The sequence below is a fragment of the Pteropus medius genome, unplaced genomic scaffold, assembly GCF_902729225.1.
Source record: "Pteropus medius unplaced genomic scaffold, Ma_sr-lr_union100, whole genome shotgun sequence".
Lineage (NCBI taxonomy): Eukaryota > Metazoa > Chordata > Mammalia > Chiroptera > Pteropodidae > Pteropus > Pteropus medius.
The window spans coordinates 2,518,225-2,535,369 of NW_024354500.1; the positions used below are offsets into that span (position 1 = coordinate 2,518,225).

Sequence of the window (17,145 nt, forward strand, 5' to 3'; positions counted from 1 at the left end):
ATCCTCTTCAGTTCTAGGCCACACAGAATCATTAATATGATCTTTCTCAAACACTGTTGTAATGCTTTTTCTCTCCTATTTAAGAACAATTAGTAACTTTCTATTGCATGATATAGCCTAAGAGTTAATATTCTCCCTTCATCTGATCCTTTCTTTTTTAGCAATATCATTTCTTCTTGCTCTTTGGCACAGTTGCTCTGTTACTTCCAATCTATCCAGTTGTTATTACACAGGATTTGCTTCTAACTGCTTCCCTGTCTGTGCAGATGCCACTCCTTGAATCACTGGGAGCCTACTGCTTCCTGTGGCAGTCAATTCCATCTTTAAATGGGTCAGTTAGAGAGCTTTTCCCTTTATTGGCCTGAAATCAACTGTAGTATATGGTATAAAAGTTTTACTTTAATTGCTACATTCTAAATATGAAATTTATATGCAAAACTATATATACTATATCAAAGAATAACAACATCTGTATCTTGGAAATGATTTTGTGAATTTTAATTGTACAGATAAAATGCAAGCCAGATCATGTGCATACTCACTGCCCCCATCCCTGCAAAATGCCTAAATATTAACAATTGTTTAACTAAGAAAACATTACATTTTGTATGTTTATATGTAATTGGTTAACTGAGACAATTGTTACACGTTGTGTATCTATCCAGACATCCAATGTTTGGTTTTCTCAATGTGTAATGAACTATTATTTTGTAGCTCATAGAACAATTGGCATATTTAGTTCCACATGTGCAATTTCAAACAAATGAGGAAAAATACTGATAGTTTTTCTTACATTTTATAAAGTGAATATGAGAAACTATCTTGGCATTAGTACAAAAGGAGACAATTATATCCTTGAAGTAACCTATGTAGCCTGACCTTTTACTAGTATCTAAATCGTTAGCATCTCCAAATGTTCTTGCATTTTAAACTATTTCAAAAATTGTTTCCATAACTACTTTGAGTCTCCTGTGATGTTATTTTAATCATTTGTGATCAGCCACAACATATAATTAAATTTCAATCAGAACTTTTTATACCATGTAGTAATCTGAGTAGATACATAAAAATGTTACGACTATGTGGGTTTCTTCTCCTAACCTCTCTTTATCCCAACCAAGTGACACTTAAAAAGGGTGATAATTGACCATAGAGAGCAGAGGTTACTTTCCATTTGTCCCACATAATGCGGAAAATATTGTAGAGAAGCAGCTAGGTAGGGTCGTCACCAGTTGATAAACATATGGTGACAGATTTTTCACTAAGGCTGTTACTTCTCTTACGACCAATAAAAACTAATGTAATTTTAGAATGGTTGCTTCGGGTTGGGAGTGCACCTCTGGGTCATGCAGGAGGCTGAAGTTCTGGGGCATAGTTGGCATGTGTGAGCTAGGTGGCACAGGGGTGGAAGAACGTGTAAGGGGTCCTCTACAGCCCACATTGCTATACTCTACTGCTTTACAGGTCCTGAATCTCCAGCAGTGAATTATTCTTTCTCTGTTCTTATTATTACTAGATTTCTTTAAAACCCACTTTTATATCTTTCCATTAATCATCTATGTAATTTTAGAAGTCAAAATGCATGAGGCTCAGAGCTAATTATGCATTCTATTATGCCTTTAGATATCTGGATGAAAATCATGTTCCCATACTCAATTCCTTCCCTAAAACTCATTTCCACAAGTGATGATTTAATGATCTATTTACTTTAAAGTTTTGCCTTCAGGGACAATGATTATCCTGGTTAGCTCATTTGAAAGAATAGACATTTTCTTTCATGGAATCTGTAAGTATTTAGAAAAATCATTGTGGGCTTTGAAAATATATTTAACACAAAATGTGTTGAAACCTATGTTTTAATTGTCCCAAGTAGAAAGAACTCCTTTATATCTATGTAGAGTATGAGAGCCATGGTGCCCACAATTCTCAAATTCCATTGATTAAACATAGAAACCAACTAGCTGTGAAAGCAGTGTGGATGAGGGCAAATTGCAGCTTTGTTTTTTCAGAAACAGTATGTGCGAGCAATAAAATGACAAAATGACAGAATTCTTAAATGTTTTCACTGATCATTGTTCTCCTACTATTCAAAGCCAATCCATCACATTATGTGTAACTAGCTTGTTAGAAATGCAAACAGTCTTACATATGCCTTTCAATTTGATCTCTTAATTTCCTTTTTACTCTGCAGTTTTGAAAATCATTTGTCTTCAGTAATAACATGCATGACTTCTACGTATAGGTCATATACTTGATTATGATAAAGAGATATTTTCCTATGTTTCTAACAGCAGAGTGCAGTATTTTGCAAGGAGAGGTTCCTTGCGATTGAGTACATATTCATTTCTGTTAGACTGTGCCTTTTTGGAGCTCTTATAATGCAGTTCAATAAGAATATGTGCAAAAACTCTCACACTATAAACTCTACGTTAATATTTTCTAATAGGTAAGTCAGAAATACTACTTCAACCAAGTTCTGGATTTAGTGAGAACGAAAGCAAGGTGGATTTTAGGTGCGGAAGGACTATCTCCTTCTAAACGTCAGTCTCAGCCCCGGAGGCACATTTGCGGCAGAAGATTTCCTTGTTATGGGTCAGGAAGCCTTCCCCCACCAAGGAGACTGAGCACTTTCCACAGTTAAAGCATTCGCTGTGCCACTGGCGGTCTTGAAAGCAGATAAACTTGACACCTCTGAGACCTGTAAAGGAATTGGAGAAAAAGAATAATCTATTTTTTTCAATGAATAGATAGGGCATTCTATCAGGAACTCCTCTGAGAACTGGAGATACAGCGATGAGCAAGACTTTGTAGAGGTAAGTAACCTAAAACAGAATGCTGCCCCCCGGTGGCCCGCATTGGGAATGTCACCTATCGGCAAGTTCCTCCTCTGATATTCAGCCTGATTCTCAGCCAGATTTTCTCATAATCTACAAAAGTAGATAGAATCTGGGTATATAAAACATGTTTTGCAAAACAGATAAGGATTGTAAGACAGACAAGGAAATATAGTGTCGTGTTGTGGGAAGAAAGTATGTATAGGTTTTCAAGTCAGAGATATCTAAGTATAAATATCTTTCTCCTTCTTGCCCTTGTTTTCTTACAGTCAAAGTTAAGATAACATAAAATAAACGTGTACTTCCCAGCCTGATGTCTGATGTCTTAATGACTTTTAGTTCTCTTCTCACATATTTAGTTTTATTTAGGATAAAGTCCCATGGTCATATTATGGTTTGGGACACAATTTCCAAAACCCCCAAATAGCGAACTCGTCCAGGTTATCATGTAGCTAGCCCAATGGGACGACCTTATTACTTTGCCCAGAGACAACTTTAGCCTGGGCTTGTGACAAAGATCTGTGAATCTGATTACTCTGGCACTGAGGCCAGGCTATTTAATGATTAATTTCTAAGAAGTGCCTTGTCAGCTTCCAGCACTTCAGCTTGGGAATTAAGTTAGCTATGGGGCTTCTGAAAAGGTAGTAGAATTTGAGTTCAGTGAGACTCTATTCTCTATATTTTTAATATGAATCCAGGGTGCAGTTCAAGGAATTGTTTTAGAGGAGTTGGAGAAAAGGAGAAAAGGTCTAGAAATTGGGAAGAGGTTGGACGCCTTAGATTTGAATCTTTATTTATTTGCTAAGTGATCTTAGTGCTAAGAACTTCTTATGATTTGCTTATTACCAATACAATAAGGCTAAAATAGTTCATGTGCTGATTCACATATAATTTCCAAATATGCCATTTGAGATGGTGAAGCAAAAGAGTGAATAAACATTTTATTTCAGATAAACTAAATATGATAATAAACTTTTATTTCCATCCTAGAAATGTTATTTGATGTCTTTACATACAATTTACTAGTTCATAGATAAATTTACATCAAATTCCTCTACTTTCCTTGATTAAATTTATAGCTTGCTATTTATGATGCTATCATTACTTTCTAACAAGAGTAAATCAGTGATGAATCTATTAATTCTTTTAATGTTATCAAAACATTAATAAGCTGACTGTAAGAATAATGTTCTATATATACATAAATCATCTCTTCATAAAACTAATCATTACACATCTAGCAATTTTGATGGTCATGAGTTTTTCTTGATTTTATTAGTAAGCTTGTACAGTGGCAAATATAAAGTAATTCTACAATTTTATAAAGAAGAAAAAATAGAAGAACCTGGTAGCAGGAATTTAAGATAGGCCTAATTCAACATGTGAGATGTTTATAAAGTGTTTCAATTTTAGATATGTTTACTCCTCTCAGGTCATGAGGGTCATTTGCAGTGAGAAAGTCATCCAGAAAACAGGTGTCTGGTACCTGTTTTACCTGGTTTTATTTACTCCTGAAAATTTAGTAGAACAAGAGCTAGCATTTGTTGAGTACATTTTAAGCCCTTTACACATATTACTTCACAGAGCTCTCACCTCACCTTCATGGGATAGATATTATCATCAACCCTACTTTGCATGCAAAAATTGACAGAGAATTCAACCACTTGTCCAAATCACCAAGGTGGTAAGTGGCAGATCTGGATTCAATCTTAGACTATCTGGTTTCACAGCCTAAGCTTTTAACTTCACCAAATTAAGTCTGAATTTACCTTTTGTAAAAAAAATAAATAACATGAAACAGCATCCCTTTGTGAAGAAATCATAACATTTGAAACTCCTTTCAGTCAAAATAAACAGAAAGCTAAGATGTAATCCTGTCCAACTCTTTATTTTTCAGATATGGCAAATAAGTGCCTCAGAGGCAAATTATTTACCCATTGTCACACAGTAGTCAGAGGTAGAGGCAAGACCAAGGTAATTTACCCCCTTGTCCAGAGCACTTCTCACTACATGAAGTTGCTTCATTTATCCCAGAAAGTTTGAAAGTTTAATCTTATCTTGGAGGAGGAGAAAAAATATATATAGTTATACCTCGAGTTGCTCAGATGAATCAAATGCATTGTGATGGGATTTAAAAAAATTATACTGGGTAATTTATAGATTTAGTTAATTTAAAACAGTATTTTGAAGACATTATAAAGTAGTTCCTTAAGGTGACATTGTTTGCATGAATATGCAACTTTCAGAAGATAAATATATGACAATATAAGAATTCTCTATGATATAGTAGTTCAAATAGCTCAATTTTAAAGAAATACTACTGTAGGACATATATATATTAATATATATGTTTAAGAATCAGATCAAAAATATTAAAGTGAGTTGATAGTTTTTACAGGCTATAATAGTCTCTGGTATCTCTGTCACTAAGCCAAAAGAAGATTAAGATAATTATCAAAAGACTGAATTATGTATTCTGAATTAAATACATAATCCTCATTTGGATTACTTTCGGGTCAAATCTCTGATTCCTAATCATCTTTGTGTTACATGCAGAGCAATGTGGTTTTGCCATCTGAATCTTAAAAAGCTGGGCTCAGTTGATTGACCAGCAACAACCCATGAGAAAAAATCAGTTAGACACATGAATCTATTATAGATCAGAATTGAAACTCGTCAAGTTCAGGGTTTGTGTTGACTCTTTGCAGACTAGTATTAGTCATTTGGGTCCCCCAAAGTTTTCAAACCCATTTTGAGTCATTTAATTTTCTCATTTCATCATAAATCCACCCTTTTTTTCCTAAGTCACCCAAAAGAGTTCTAGAATAAGTCTACTTAATGTGTTGGGCTATGATGGCAGATTCTAGTAAGGAAATTTTAGAGCTCCAAATACTGTTGCATTTCTGGAAGTCCCATTTTCTAGCTAAAAATCAATAAAGACAATGGCTTATTTTTTTGACTATGGGAATTGTCAGATGTGTAAAAGGCAGGAGAGTAGAGTGGTTAAGAGCCCAAGCTTTGGAGACTGATCATATGGGATTATAAAAGCCAGCTTTTGATAGGGCTAAAAGGTGATGTAGCTGAGTGATGGAAACAAGGCATGAGGAACAGAGAAGATAGGCCCTACATAAGAGGGCAGCCACTTAGCTCCATATGACAGTGACTCAACCAGAGAGTATAAGGGTAGTTGTCTCACCCCTGGCAGGCTCTTTCATTTACTTTTGGCACAGAGATGGATTTTATATTATATTACATTACATTATAGTTTCCAAACATGGACAGGCCAAAAAAACATGCCTGCAGCCCGATGTAGCCCTGATTCTGAAAAACATGGTGCCCCTGATAGACAAACAAGACTGTACAGTGTTTACCCAGGTAATTCTCTCCCTCCCCTGCAAGTCCGTGAAAGCCTGCCATGCTGGGCTTGCAGTGAAACTATTTTCTTTCTTTAAAGATTCGTAAAGACTCAACTTTTATTTTGCGATATATTTAAAGATGGAGGAGGAGGAGAGGGATAAAATAATCTTTAATTCTATGTTACATAAACTGAATTTAAGAAGATGAAATATAATCTAGGAATTCTAGGAGTGGGGAATTCTGCCACATTATTCAGTGATACAAATTGCCTAAAAGAACAGCCGCTGGGTTCCTCAGGTGTCATGTTAGCTTCAGTTCCTTTACTATAGGATTAACATTTGAGAAGTGTCTCTGAGGAAAATGTAATGCGTTTTTTGCCTTGAAAATCTATTTAACACAGATTGATTTACCATTTATATTATTTTCACATCATGTCACATGTACTTTGTTTCTTCAGCAGAATGCTATCTTGTTTTAGTTCATCTATGTATAATTACAACTTATTGTAAGTGAATAGAGGAAAGATAATACATTTGTTAGAAGCATCTTAAAATGAAGTTTAATTAATTCCTAATCTATGTTACCCTAATTAGTACAGCTTTGAATTTTTGTGCAATACTTACATTTAATAAAAAAGTTTTCTATTTTAAGGCCCCTCACCCTTGTTTGGAATTAAGCAGGATTTTGATTTCTAAGTATCTCTTCCTCCCACTCAAATCCTTAAAGGTCTGGTTTAGATCAGGCCTCCTCATGAAGATCTTTTCTGACCTCTCAGCCGATCCTGTTCTCCTTCTTTCCCAGACTATTACACTCCTTAGTGTCAGTACCATTAAGTTTAGCATTGTTTACCCTCTACAGAGCACAGCTACCCAAATTATACTCTATACTTGCCTCGAGGGGTCTGTGTAATATGTACATTTATATATGAGTACACATGTGTGTTTATCTCAAAAGGAAACATAAGAAAAAGATTATCCATTTTTCACTTGTATTTCTTAAATTAACTAGATAGCATTTACATAGCTGTAACTATCTCATGGTAAGACCGCATTAAACTGAAGAACTCACCAGTAATGGGTTTGGTGCAGGCTGCACACTTTTTGGCATAAAGACGATTGTAGCAATCCAAGCAGAATGGATAATCATCTCTGGACATAAATTCTTCTTCACAGAGCTCTTTTCTACAGCCACTACACAGGAAACACTCTTTGTGCCATGGCTCACCCCGGAACGTTACCCCACCTGAAGTTATCACCTGCCAAAGGATCACAAAACAGCAATGACTGTGGGAGCCATTACAATTCAGAACTTTCGTGATTCTCTTTTATGTCCACATGTGGTTTGGGCTACTCAAGCACCCTATGTCAGGATGTCCATTTCCTATGATTTTTTGAATTGATATGAAAAGCAAAAGGCTATAGGGATTAAATTGAACTAGTGAGAAATATCCTAATTTTTATTCTATAATGGAACAGAAAAGAAGCAGGGCCATAATGGATCCAGGAAGATATGAAAGAAGTTGCCTGTTGATTCCTTTGCTCATCTTTCTATGATTTTCTTGTTGGTCTTCAAAGATCTGCCATTAGAGCTGAGATATTTTTTACAATGTTCTTATTTTTACGTTTACCTTTTAAGGATACTGAAAAAAAGTTTTTTCTTGGAAGCTTTACTCCGGGTTTAAGAATATTCAGTGGTGGCAACTCTGAGTGGAATTGATAAGCACCATCATCTGCTAGCGATAGCTAACATTTCTTAAGTGCTTTTTCAGTCCTCAGCCCTGAGCTAAAGGATGACCTATTAACATTCTGAATACTGCTCCACAGCAGAGACTATTTTTTTCCCCTAAGAGATAAGTGAATACTTAGAGTTAGAGTGGTTAAGTCACTTGCCAAGATCACAGAGCAAACATTCTAACCTGCAGCTCATGTTCTTAAACATTGATACACTTCTGAGGAGAAATTACTTTGTATTGATAAATAGTTGATAAATCCTTGCTGAATAAATGTATAAATTTCAAGGGGAAAAAGTGTTTGGAAAGCAATTTCAACATTGTATCTAGAATGAATGGGAGACTGTGGGCAATTGCTAAGTTTTCAGCTTTAGGACTCTAAGTAATGAACACTGGTTGTATGTTGAACCTTTACCTGCGACGTGCTAAGGTTTTTGTCAGAGATGGTTATTATTCCTCCATAATGCACCTTTTTTCTAAAGTAGTTTAATTCATGGATTCTACTTTTTAAAAGGCAGAAACATCTATCTTTAGAATGACATGGGTAAATATTGGACACCTCTTCTTGTACAACACTTTTTAAGTCATAGCTTCTTTCAAATCCATGGCTATTGAGCTTCTGGAATAGCTGTGGAACCAAAAATGTGCTCATGTAAATGTCTTATAATGGCTGAAGCAAGGTGGTATCAGAGATTGTTCTTATAATCTCAGTTTTCAATTAAATAGACACAGAAAACATAGAGCCTATTCTAAGCCATCATATTGCTGACAAAGTAAAAAGTGTTATTTGCCTATGATACAGACTTTTGAAAACATTATTCTAAAGATATTTCAAAATCTTATAACAAATATCTTACAAATTAAAGATATTTAAAAGAAAAGTTATTTTTCCTAAAGGAAAAAGTATACTATTTTAAATAAGTAAATGGGAACTGTGATGGTCTGTATGAACACAAGCAATTTAAAATACTCCCTATTAACTTCAAATGCCTTATAGAAGGCACAGTGGAATTCAAGATTCCTTTGATTTATTTGATCAAATGATTAGCAGGCAACACTTAAAAGATTCAAAGCTTGAAAAATGTATTCACAGCAAAAACCTTGATAAGTACGGTAAAACTGTTTAATTAGGGATAAGAAACTCAGAACATTAAAAATAGTTTGCTTGTGATTATTTTCCTTTTGAAGAGGCAGGTGGGCTAGGATGAAGTCTAATGTCTAAGGGTGGATTTTGCCACTGATCGGTCTCAGGATTTAGAACAAGTTTCTTCTCTGGCAAAGTGGAGACAATAATGATTTTGCATTTAGTATATGACAGCCAATGAATTGCAGAATACTCTATTTGAACCTTGAGAAGTTTAATTAAAAAACTTACAGTTTGAGGTTACTTGCTGTTTGAGAAAAAATAAATTTTAGCTTCACAAAAAAGCCTATGAAAAAAGTTTTAAGGGCCCAATTGTCAAGTAGTTTTTTTTTCTATTTTGTTTTGTTTATATTTAGTCTTTGGTTGGGTTGAAACTAATTGTTTTTCTTCATCTTGGATCGTCTTGATCAGAAACTTTTATATCAGGCTTTCGTTAAAGGACTTGTGGTTTAAAAAGTTAAATAGAAAATAATCTGGCATGTCATGATCTGTCTACTACCCAATATAAACATTTCATAAATGTTTGGTGACTTCAAATCATGTCCTAAATATAGGACAGGCTCCCATAACCTGGGAAATGCCAGTGATTTGGCCCCAAACAGTGCTCAGAACCTGATGTATTAGAGAATTTTCCTCCTTAAATCTTTATAGCATCAAAAGAAATTTTATATTGCATGCCCACTAAATGGTTTTAAGGCAATCCCTACAAGTCTCATTAATATTTTCACATAATTCTTTAAGAAACATAGCCCAAATATGGTCAACTTAGTGAGATAAATCTATCCACTTTATTACCAGCATCTGTTTCTAAATGCATGTCATTGACTCGTAATTCTTTGGAGCTTCACCTCACAGGGTCATAGGGTCTGACTGTTGCGTATAAAGTCATTTTCTAAGTCAGTGTTTCTGGTAGAGTAATGGAAGTCTCAGGTATAAGATAGTTTTATGTCATATTACCATCATTTGTAACTTTCAACCATCATTATAGTATAATTTAATAATTATAAATTGGAGTTTGTTGATGTCTCCTCAAATGCAGTAGTAGTATTTTAAATATCCCTAGAAAATTACTGCGTGCATGTTTGTGTGCTATGTGTGCATCCATGTTTGTATATGCATTTGTAGAAAGTGTTAATGAAACTTCTAGATGTCCAGATGCAAGTATATAAAAGGTCTTAAGATACTTGCCAAAGTAGCCCATAAATCAAAAGTATTTAGAAACCACTGTACTAATCCAATATGTTTTCATGATTCCGCTTTCTCAGTACAATTTATAGTGCTATTTTAAACTTATGATGCCTCACAGGTCAAGGATTTCTTTGAGAACATCAATACATATTTTTGGACTACAGATAGATTTATCAAGGTGATGGAGATGAGCAACTTTTTCTCATAAAGGCTTAGAGAATAAAAGAGAATTGGACAATGTTTACTTGAAAAAAATGACTTTTTTCTATTGAAAAACATATTTTCAATGGGTATCCAAGTCAGAGGGCCCTACATGATACTCTAGGACTGGAAGTGAAGCGAAGGAAACCAGTCAAAGCTCTTAACCTTCTTTCTATCTTTCTGTCTAATGAATTTCCCTGACGATCTCAGCACTCTCTTGAGCCTTGCATAACCATCCTTTCGAAACAGAAAAGCTTCAAGCCAAGAAGACATTCGTGTTGCTGAGACATAATGTGAGGAGTTAAACATCTTGTTTAAATTGGTTCACTTCATCACTCTGTGAGACAAATCTATGTTTTTATGAAACTAAATGGATCGAAAATTATTTTCTATGAAATATTTTGTATTCAAAGAGAGATGCATATCCTCTAATAGATACATGAAATCTTATACAAGTGAATGGAACTGGAATATCAAATCAATTGATTTTGGAATGTTAAATTCATGTTCTGGGTGGAAATTTATAGTGATCAAAGTTGATGGTCCTCCTTGCTGTGACAGGTGGTGTTTTTGGACATATTGGAATTCAAACTGGCATGGATGTGTAAAGATAGATATAACATGATATTATCAGTTCATTCCAAATATATAGTGAGGCTAAAAAGCAATGGTCTGGAAGTTTCCACAAGCTTCACCTTCTTTAGATAATTACCTTCTTACAAAAGCTGCAGTAGTGAGCAAACTCCTTCTGAAAACACGGCACACAATAATAGCCACTGTCTTTGGAAATCAAAGGTTTAGTTCCCATCGGCTGTCGGCAATGCTCACACACAAAGCAGGTTTCATGCCAGTAATTGCCTTTAAATTCCATTTTGCGGGAACCTGTATCCCAGAAGAATCTGTTAGTACAAATCAAGTACAACTTTATTTTCTTTTAAGCAAATTACTTAAAATATATATTTTAAAGTTAAGATAATAAACTAATTGTTCTTATAAAAAATGTTTTGTTGATTTCCAAAAACATTTATCTGGAAAAAAAAGTAAATAGAGTTCAGCCATGATAACAGTGAATCACTCTTTCACTGAAACTTCTTCTGCCGTGTAAGCTACAATTTTGAGATGTGAAAGTACTATGAGTGGAGACTCTAAAAGGCTGCTTGTGGTTCAGGTAAATTTTAGGGATATTAGAAATGCTGGGAGAACAATCTCCTTAGATTGGTGTTGTGCAGTTATGGTCTCCTAGGAAGTCTTTGAATCTGTTATAAGAATATAAGAGAGAATCACGTTCTTATGTTGCTGTCTATAGGGATTGAGAAGAGGATCAAAACATGGAGAACTAGTGCTTGCCTAAAAGTTTAATGATTTTCATTGATCCTTATCCTCTCTAAGAGAGAATGAAGATGATTGACTCTCAAAACCAGTTGGTGTCAAGCTACAAAAACAATGGTTGGCTCCATTCTCCTTTGACAGAATGCTTTCTGGTGCCATTGTTTTTTTCTAGAACAGGATGTTTAATGCAGTGTTAGTATTATTGGTATAAATTTTATCTTTATTCTATCAGAGTCTGGTTCAAAATATTTCTATGGTTTAAGTTCATGAAAATAAACAGAACACTGTAATTTACCTGGGCAAGACAGAAAGAATAACCTTTTTATTTCTACTAAATGAGATCAACAGATAGCAAGAAAGCTCTCTTTCTCAAAAGCAAGGTCTTATTAGCTACTATACTTTTCCCAGGCTTGGACTTAATTCAAAGCTTTGCAGCTTCGGTTAGGCACCAGAATCCCCCTGTGATCTTACCAGGCATGATGGTCTTCTTGCAGTGGAAGCACTTGGAGGAGCACTCATTAGAATAACACTCAGAGCACAGCAGGCGCTCATCCTTGGCAACAAAAGGCTTTTCCACCAGAGAGTGATTACATTTGGCACAATTGAAGCATCTCTCATGCCAGTGCCGGCCTTTGTAACAAAGATCCTTCGAGACAGTGAATAAAGTTAATTAAAAGTATTTGCTACAAAACAGGGCATTTGATAAGAGAAAACTGAACACTCCTGGGACTCTGGTGCCAGTATGTTGTGCTGGTAGCTTGAGGGAAAGTTATTATTGATACTATTACCCATAAAGAGGAGACTCTCTGGGGCAATTAAGAGCTAGAGCTTGGGGTTTTCTTGGTTGGTCACTAACAACAGACTGAAAATAAATGGACTCTCTTCTGTTTCTTCTAATTTCTTCTACCTTCCCTTTATAAACAAGAAAGAATTTTTATGGAATGATTTTTGCTTTTAGGTTGTCATAACCTATTATCGTTTGATATTTAACTAAACAAAATCTCAAAATCATCTAACTAAAACAAAGGCAAAAAAAATGAAGAAAAAGGAAAAAGTACGATAATGTGCATCGTGGGTGGAATGGGCTGTAGGCGTGAAAGGTATCAAGGCACAAGGGGTTTAGTAGTGAGATGCTAATTTAAAGTTAGAAAATATAGATTTTTAAATTATGTACTTATTCATTTAGACTCTTGTCGTTCCAGAAATAACTCAATATTTTATCTGTGTAACTTTGGGCGAATAACTTCTTTAATATTTAACATCCTAAACTATATCCTAAGATCATTGAGAGGATTAAAGTTATGTTTTGCAGTGCTAAGCATGGTGCCTAGAAATTGATTGACGGTAACTTTGAAGATCCTCTTATCCAGCAGCAGAGCAATAGAGTAACAGTCAAGTAAAGGAAAAGAGGCATTCCAAAGCATGTGTCTGCTGTTTATATGCAATAATTTTGTGAATTGAGATAAGACCTACCTTGGAATCTGATTCAATTGCTTCTTTGCACTCCTCACAATAGTTACAAAAGACATGATCATAACATGAAATGCAGTATGGATTGTCATCCTTTAATACATACTTCTTCCCAAGAAGTGATGTTGTGCAGTATTGACAGTCAAATTGAGCAGTTGTCATTTTGGCTTAATCCTGTGAATTAGAAAATGATTCATATATATATAAAAGCAAATTTCATTGATAGGAGAAATTATAAAGCCTCAATACAGTATGAGTCAAGCACTTGAATAAATTTTTATTTTCTTAAGAGAAAATCCACCAATTTAGAAAAATATACTGTAGTTATGGTGACACTTGGAGTGATTTAAGAAAGGCCACTCTCCCATCTTGGCAGTTTCTGTGTGTTTTGCTAACAAAATGCATCAAGCCAACAGCCAGATTGTGAAAAACATCTTGCATTTATCATCCACTAACTGTGGAATTCAATGAGAATGTGATGTGTTGAAATAAGATGATTTCACCTCAAGGACATAAATATGAATTGTTAATAGGGCTTTCACTAACTGTCATCACTTACTATCTTGCTGGAGAACTCTGGAGGCAGAGTTCCATGGAAATAACAAGTCATTTTTATTCTAACTAAAATAGAAATTAATAATCAAGTACATTGTATTTTCTGGGCCATTCTTTTATTTCTCAAGTCTTTTATAGGGTATCTATTTAATGAGAGTTCGGAAGTTTGTCCTAAGATCTTCCTCTACCATGTATTCTCCCTTGGGATATCCTCCCTACCTGTGGCTTCAACCTTCCCAAATATTCTCTTGACTCCAAAATCTCTAGCTTTAGAGATTTTGTTCATCACTTGACTCCCGAGCATCTCCATTTAAATGTACCATACCAAGCTAGCCAAATAAAACTCCATGTAAAATACATACATACATACATACATACATACATACATACATACATAAAACAGCAGGTAGAATTGAGTCCAAGTGCCAGGTCTTTGTGACTGCTGTTGAGCAATTGTTCAGATGTAAAAGTACAGATAAAACCATCAATAGTAGAAAGAGCTATAGGCTTATTCAGGTTGTAGGGCTAAATTAACATGTCTATAGAATGAATAATAGCAGCATCATCTTACAGAATGAAATATTAATATGAAATATAAAGCCAAAGCCAGGATAAGAATCCTAGTTTTTTTGTAAATTTAGGAAAACCATTAAAGAACAAAACATAGATTTCAAAGGTTTAACTAGGCATCGAACATGAGTTTTTTATTGTCACCAAAAGCAGTACCACTGATTTTCTTCAACAATTAAGATTTGTCATCTCTGGATTTACTGGAGTATACTAAGAACTATGAACATTTTCTAATTTTTCACAGCAGAATTTTTTTTTTAATTTTAGTAAAATGAGAAAATCAATTATTATGATGCTTTTTACAACATTTTAAATATTAGCTTTTATTTGCTACATTCAAATGACATTCCCATACATTCGCCTTCTTTTATTTTAATGATGATGTTTCCAGCAGTCTTGCTGAATATACATTATAATTAATTCTGTGTATAGAAGTTTTGCCATATTGTTCTTCACTAACAGAGAAAAGACTGAGGATTTGAAACACGTGAGTCTTTTCCCAGGAAATATAAAAATTTAGACTAGAAAGTTCCCAATGGAACATACCAAAATTATCTGCAAGGAACATTGAATTCTGTATTTGATTAATTCCACAGAAATGTCCCTTCCTAGTGAATACAAACACACTCAATGGATTATTGAGATCTGGGAAACAGGAGGAAAATTGACTTGATTTCCTTGAAAGATTTTAAAACGCATGTTTTATTTACATTCACAGTGATCAAGTATTTATCTCTTAATAGTGAAATAAAGCATATACCTTTAACTTTCGTCAATTAATGTGGCCACTTTCAAAATTAATATAAGTTTGTCTTAGATGTATAGAACAGCACCATAAAGCACGGCCTCTCAGGACTTGGGAATTCCCAGGCCATTTCCATTTTGTAAGGCTTTACTAAAAGCCTTATAAAATGAAGAAACACCAAAAGCCTTATATTATAAAATGAAGAAACACCAAAAAAGATTACAAAATTGATAGTTTCAAATGTATAGGAAATGTTAGATTTCTTAAGTCAAACTGTTATTTCTTATACTTTGCATATATATTAGAAATATTCCTTTCTATATACATCGCGTTTTATATTTTAAAGGTTTTAAAAATAAGTGGATCATAAATAAATAGAATTAGTATGCATCAAACCATCTTTTCCTTATGTTCATCAATAGAGAAATAATTCAGATGGGTGCAGTGATATCCAGAAAAAGATTTTGCATGTGGATAGTGGTCATGGAAATTGTCCAAACAAGGAAAATCTGGGATGCTGTGGATGGATGCAAAGAGTTGATGGCTGAGAGGGACCATTTCAGACACAAGAGAGGAGAGAGAGAGACAATAAAGTCCTCTCTCTCTCTAATACTCAGTTACCATAGAAATGTGCAAACTGTGGACACGATTCCAATATTCCAATGTGTGCAAGCTTCGTGCCCAAGGTTCGCACAAATCAAGTAAAACCTGCATGTGTCCTATTACTTTCTTGCCACAGATTATAAGTTTCAAAAATGAGAGGGCTATCCTTCTTATGGTGGAGTTGAAATATATAAGATATAATTTGGTCATTCTGATTTCCAATAACATGTCTATGTTGATGTGTTTTTGAGGAACTTTATTTACTTGAGAGAATTGAATTACCATATGTCCTTTATTGTAAATATCAATGATAAGTTACTACATTGATTTGATTCCAGCTTTTTTTTCCACCACAGAGGCAGGTAATACTATATAACATTATTGATTGCATGTCTCAAGATAGGGGATATATAGTAAATGGTATTTAAGATTACTTCTATCTCTAATACATGATCTGTAAGTTTGCTAAATAGATGCACACAATACCATAACCATTACTTTTGCACATATGTCAAAGTGCACTGTCCTTTAATTTACAGTTTGCTTTCTGGCTTAATTTTCATCTGATTATTTACAGTAGCTTCATTCAGCCCATATAAATACATCTGTGCTCATCTGAAAGTGTTGCACGACTATTTCAATTGCCCATTCAAGTCTTTCATTGGTTCTGTAAAGTGAATTTGTTTCTGCTTTTCTTTAGGGAAGAACTTAAAAGAATTTAAATCTAAATGGCATAAGAATATTAAAATATTCTTGGGAAATGTTAGTATAAAATGTTGAAGCCTTTGAAACATATCTGATTGATATATCAAACTTGGATGCAGAAACTGGATGAAGAATCTTAATTTGAGCTATACTTAACTGAAGTTACCTGTGGTCATTTTCCCATTTAGGATTTTAATTCAAAGTGTTGCTCTGATGATAGACAGACGGCTGATAGCCAGTCAAAAGCGTTTTGGAAGCCTCATTGAAAAAAGTATATTGCTTTATGCTCTATAAAGAATTACGGAAGCCATTTACAGTGCCTAATTATACAAGCCATCTAGTCTCCTAAGGGACTGTTTCAATCATTCTCTTCTCCTCCTTCCCTGCCTGCATCCTCTACACATGTTTATTAGGTACTTCACATTCTATTGATTTCACTTTATAAGCATCCCTTAAATCGTAGTTTAGGCCTTACTCATATCTATGATGGACCTTGGTGACTTACATCAAACTGAAGTTATTATTAAAGATTTCTCACTCTGTTGAGTGAAACTAAGCACATTTCTAACACATAATTTTTGTTCTCCGAGGATGAATTTACTTTCTATGAAGAGTTCCAGAATATTCTCCACAATGCTTAAGAAAAATCTTTCTCAGACTCATCTGATCATCTCAATTTCTTGGTGAAAACTTCCAACGGCTCTTCTTTGACTGT

At 34.4% G+C, this 17,145-nt stretch overlaps 1 protein-coding gene across 1 annotated transcript in view; it reads right to left on the bottom strand.

Moving 5' to 3' along the window:
* Window positions 1-526: 526 nt before the first annotated feature.
* The window catches only part of FHL5 (four and a half LIM domains 5), a 29,750-nt gene continuing 13,131 nt past the window's right edge, over window positions 527-17,145 (bottom strand). Inside the window, exons 2-6 of the mRNA XM_039853127.1 lie at window positions 13,256-13,426; window positions 12,254-12,428; window positions 11,166-11,335; window positions 7,260-7,446; window positions 527-2,698 (exon numbers count right to left, since the gene is read on the bottom strand). Coding sequence (XP_039709061.1) covers window positions 2,535-2,698; window positions 7,260-7,446; window positions 11,166-11,335; window positions 12,254-12,428; window positions 13,256-13,414 — 855 coding nt within the window. The 5' untranslated portion in view covers window positions 13,415-13,426 and the 3' untranslated portion in view covers window positions 527-2,534. The remainder of the gene's footprint in view (window positions 2,699-7,259; window positions 7,447-11,165; window positions 11,336-12,253; window positions 12,429-13,255; window positions 13,427-17,145) is intronic.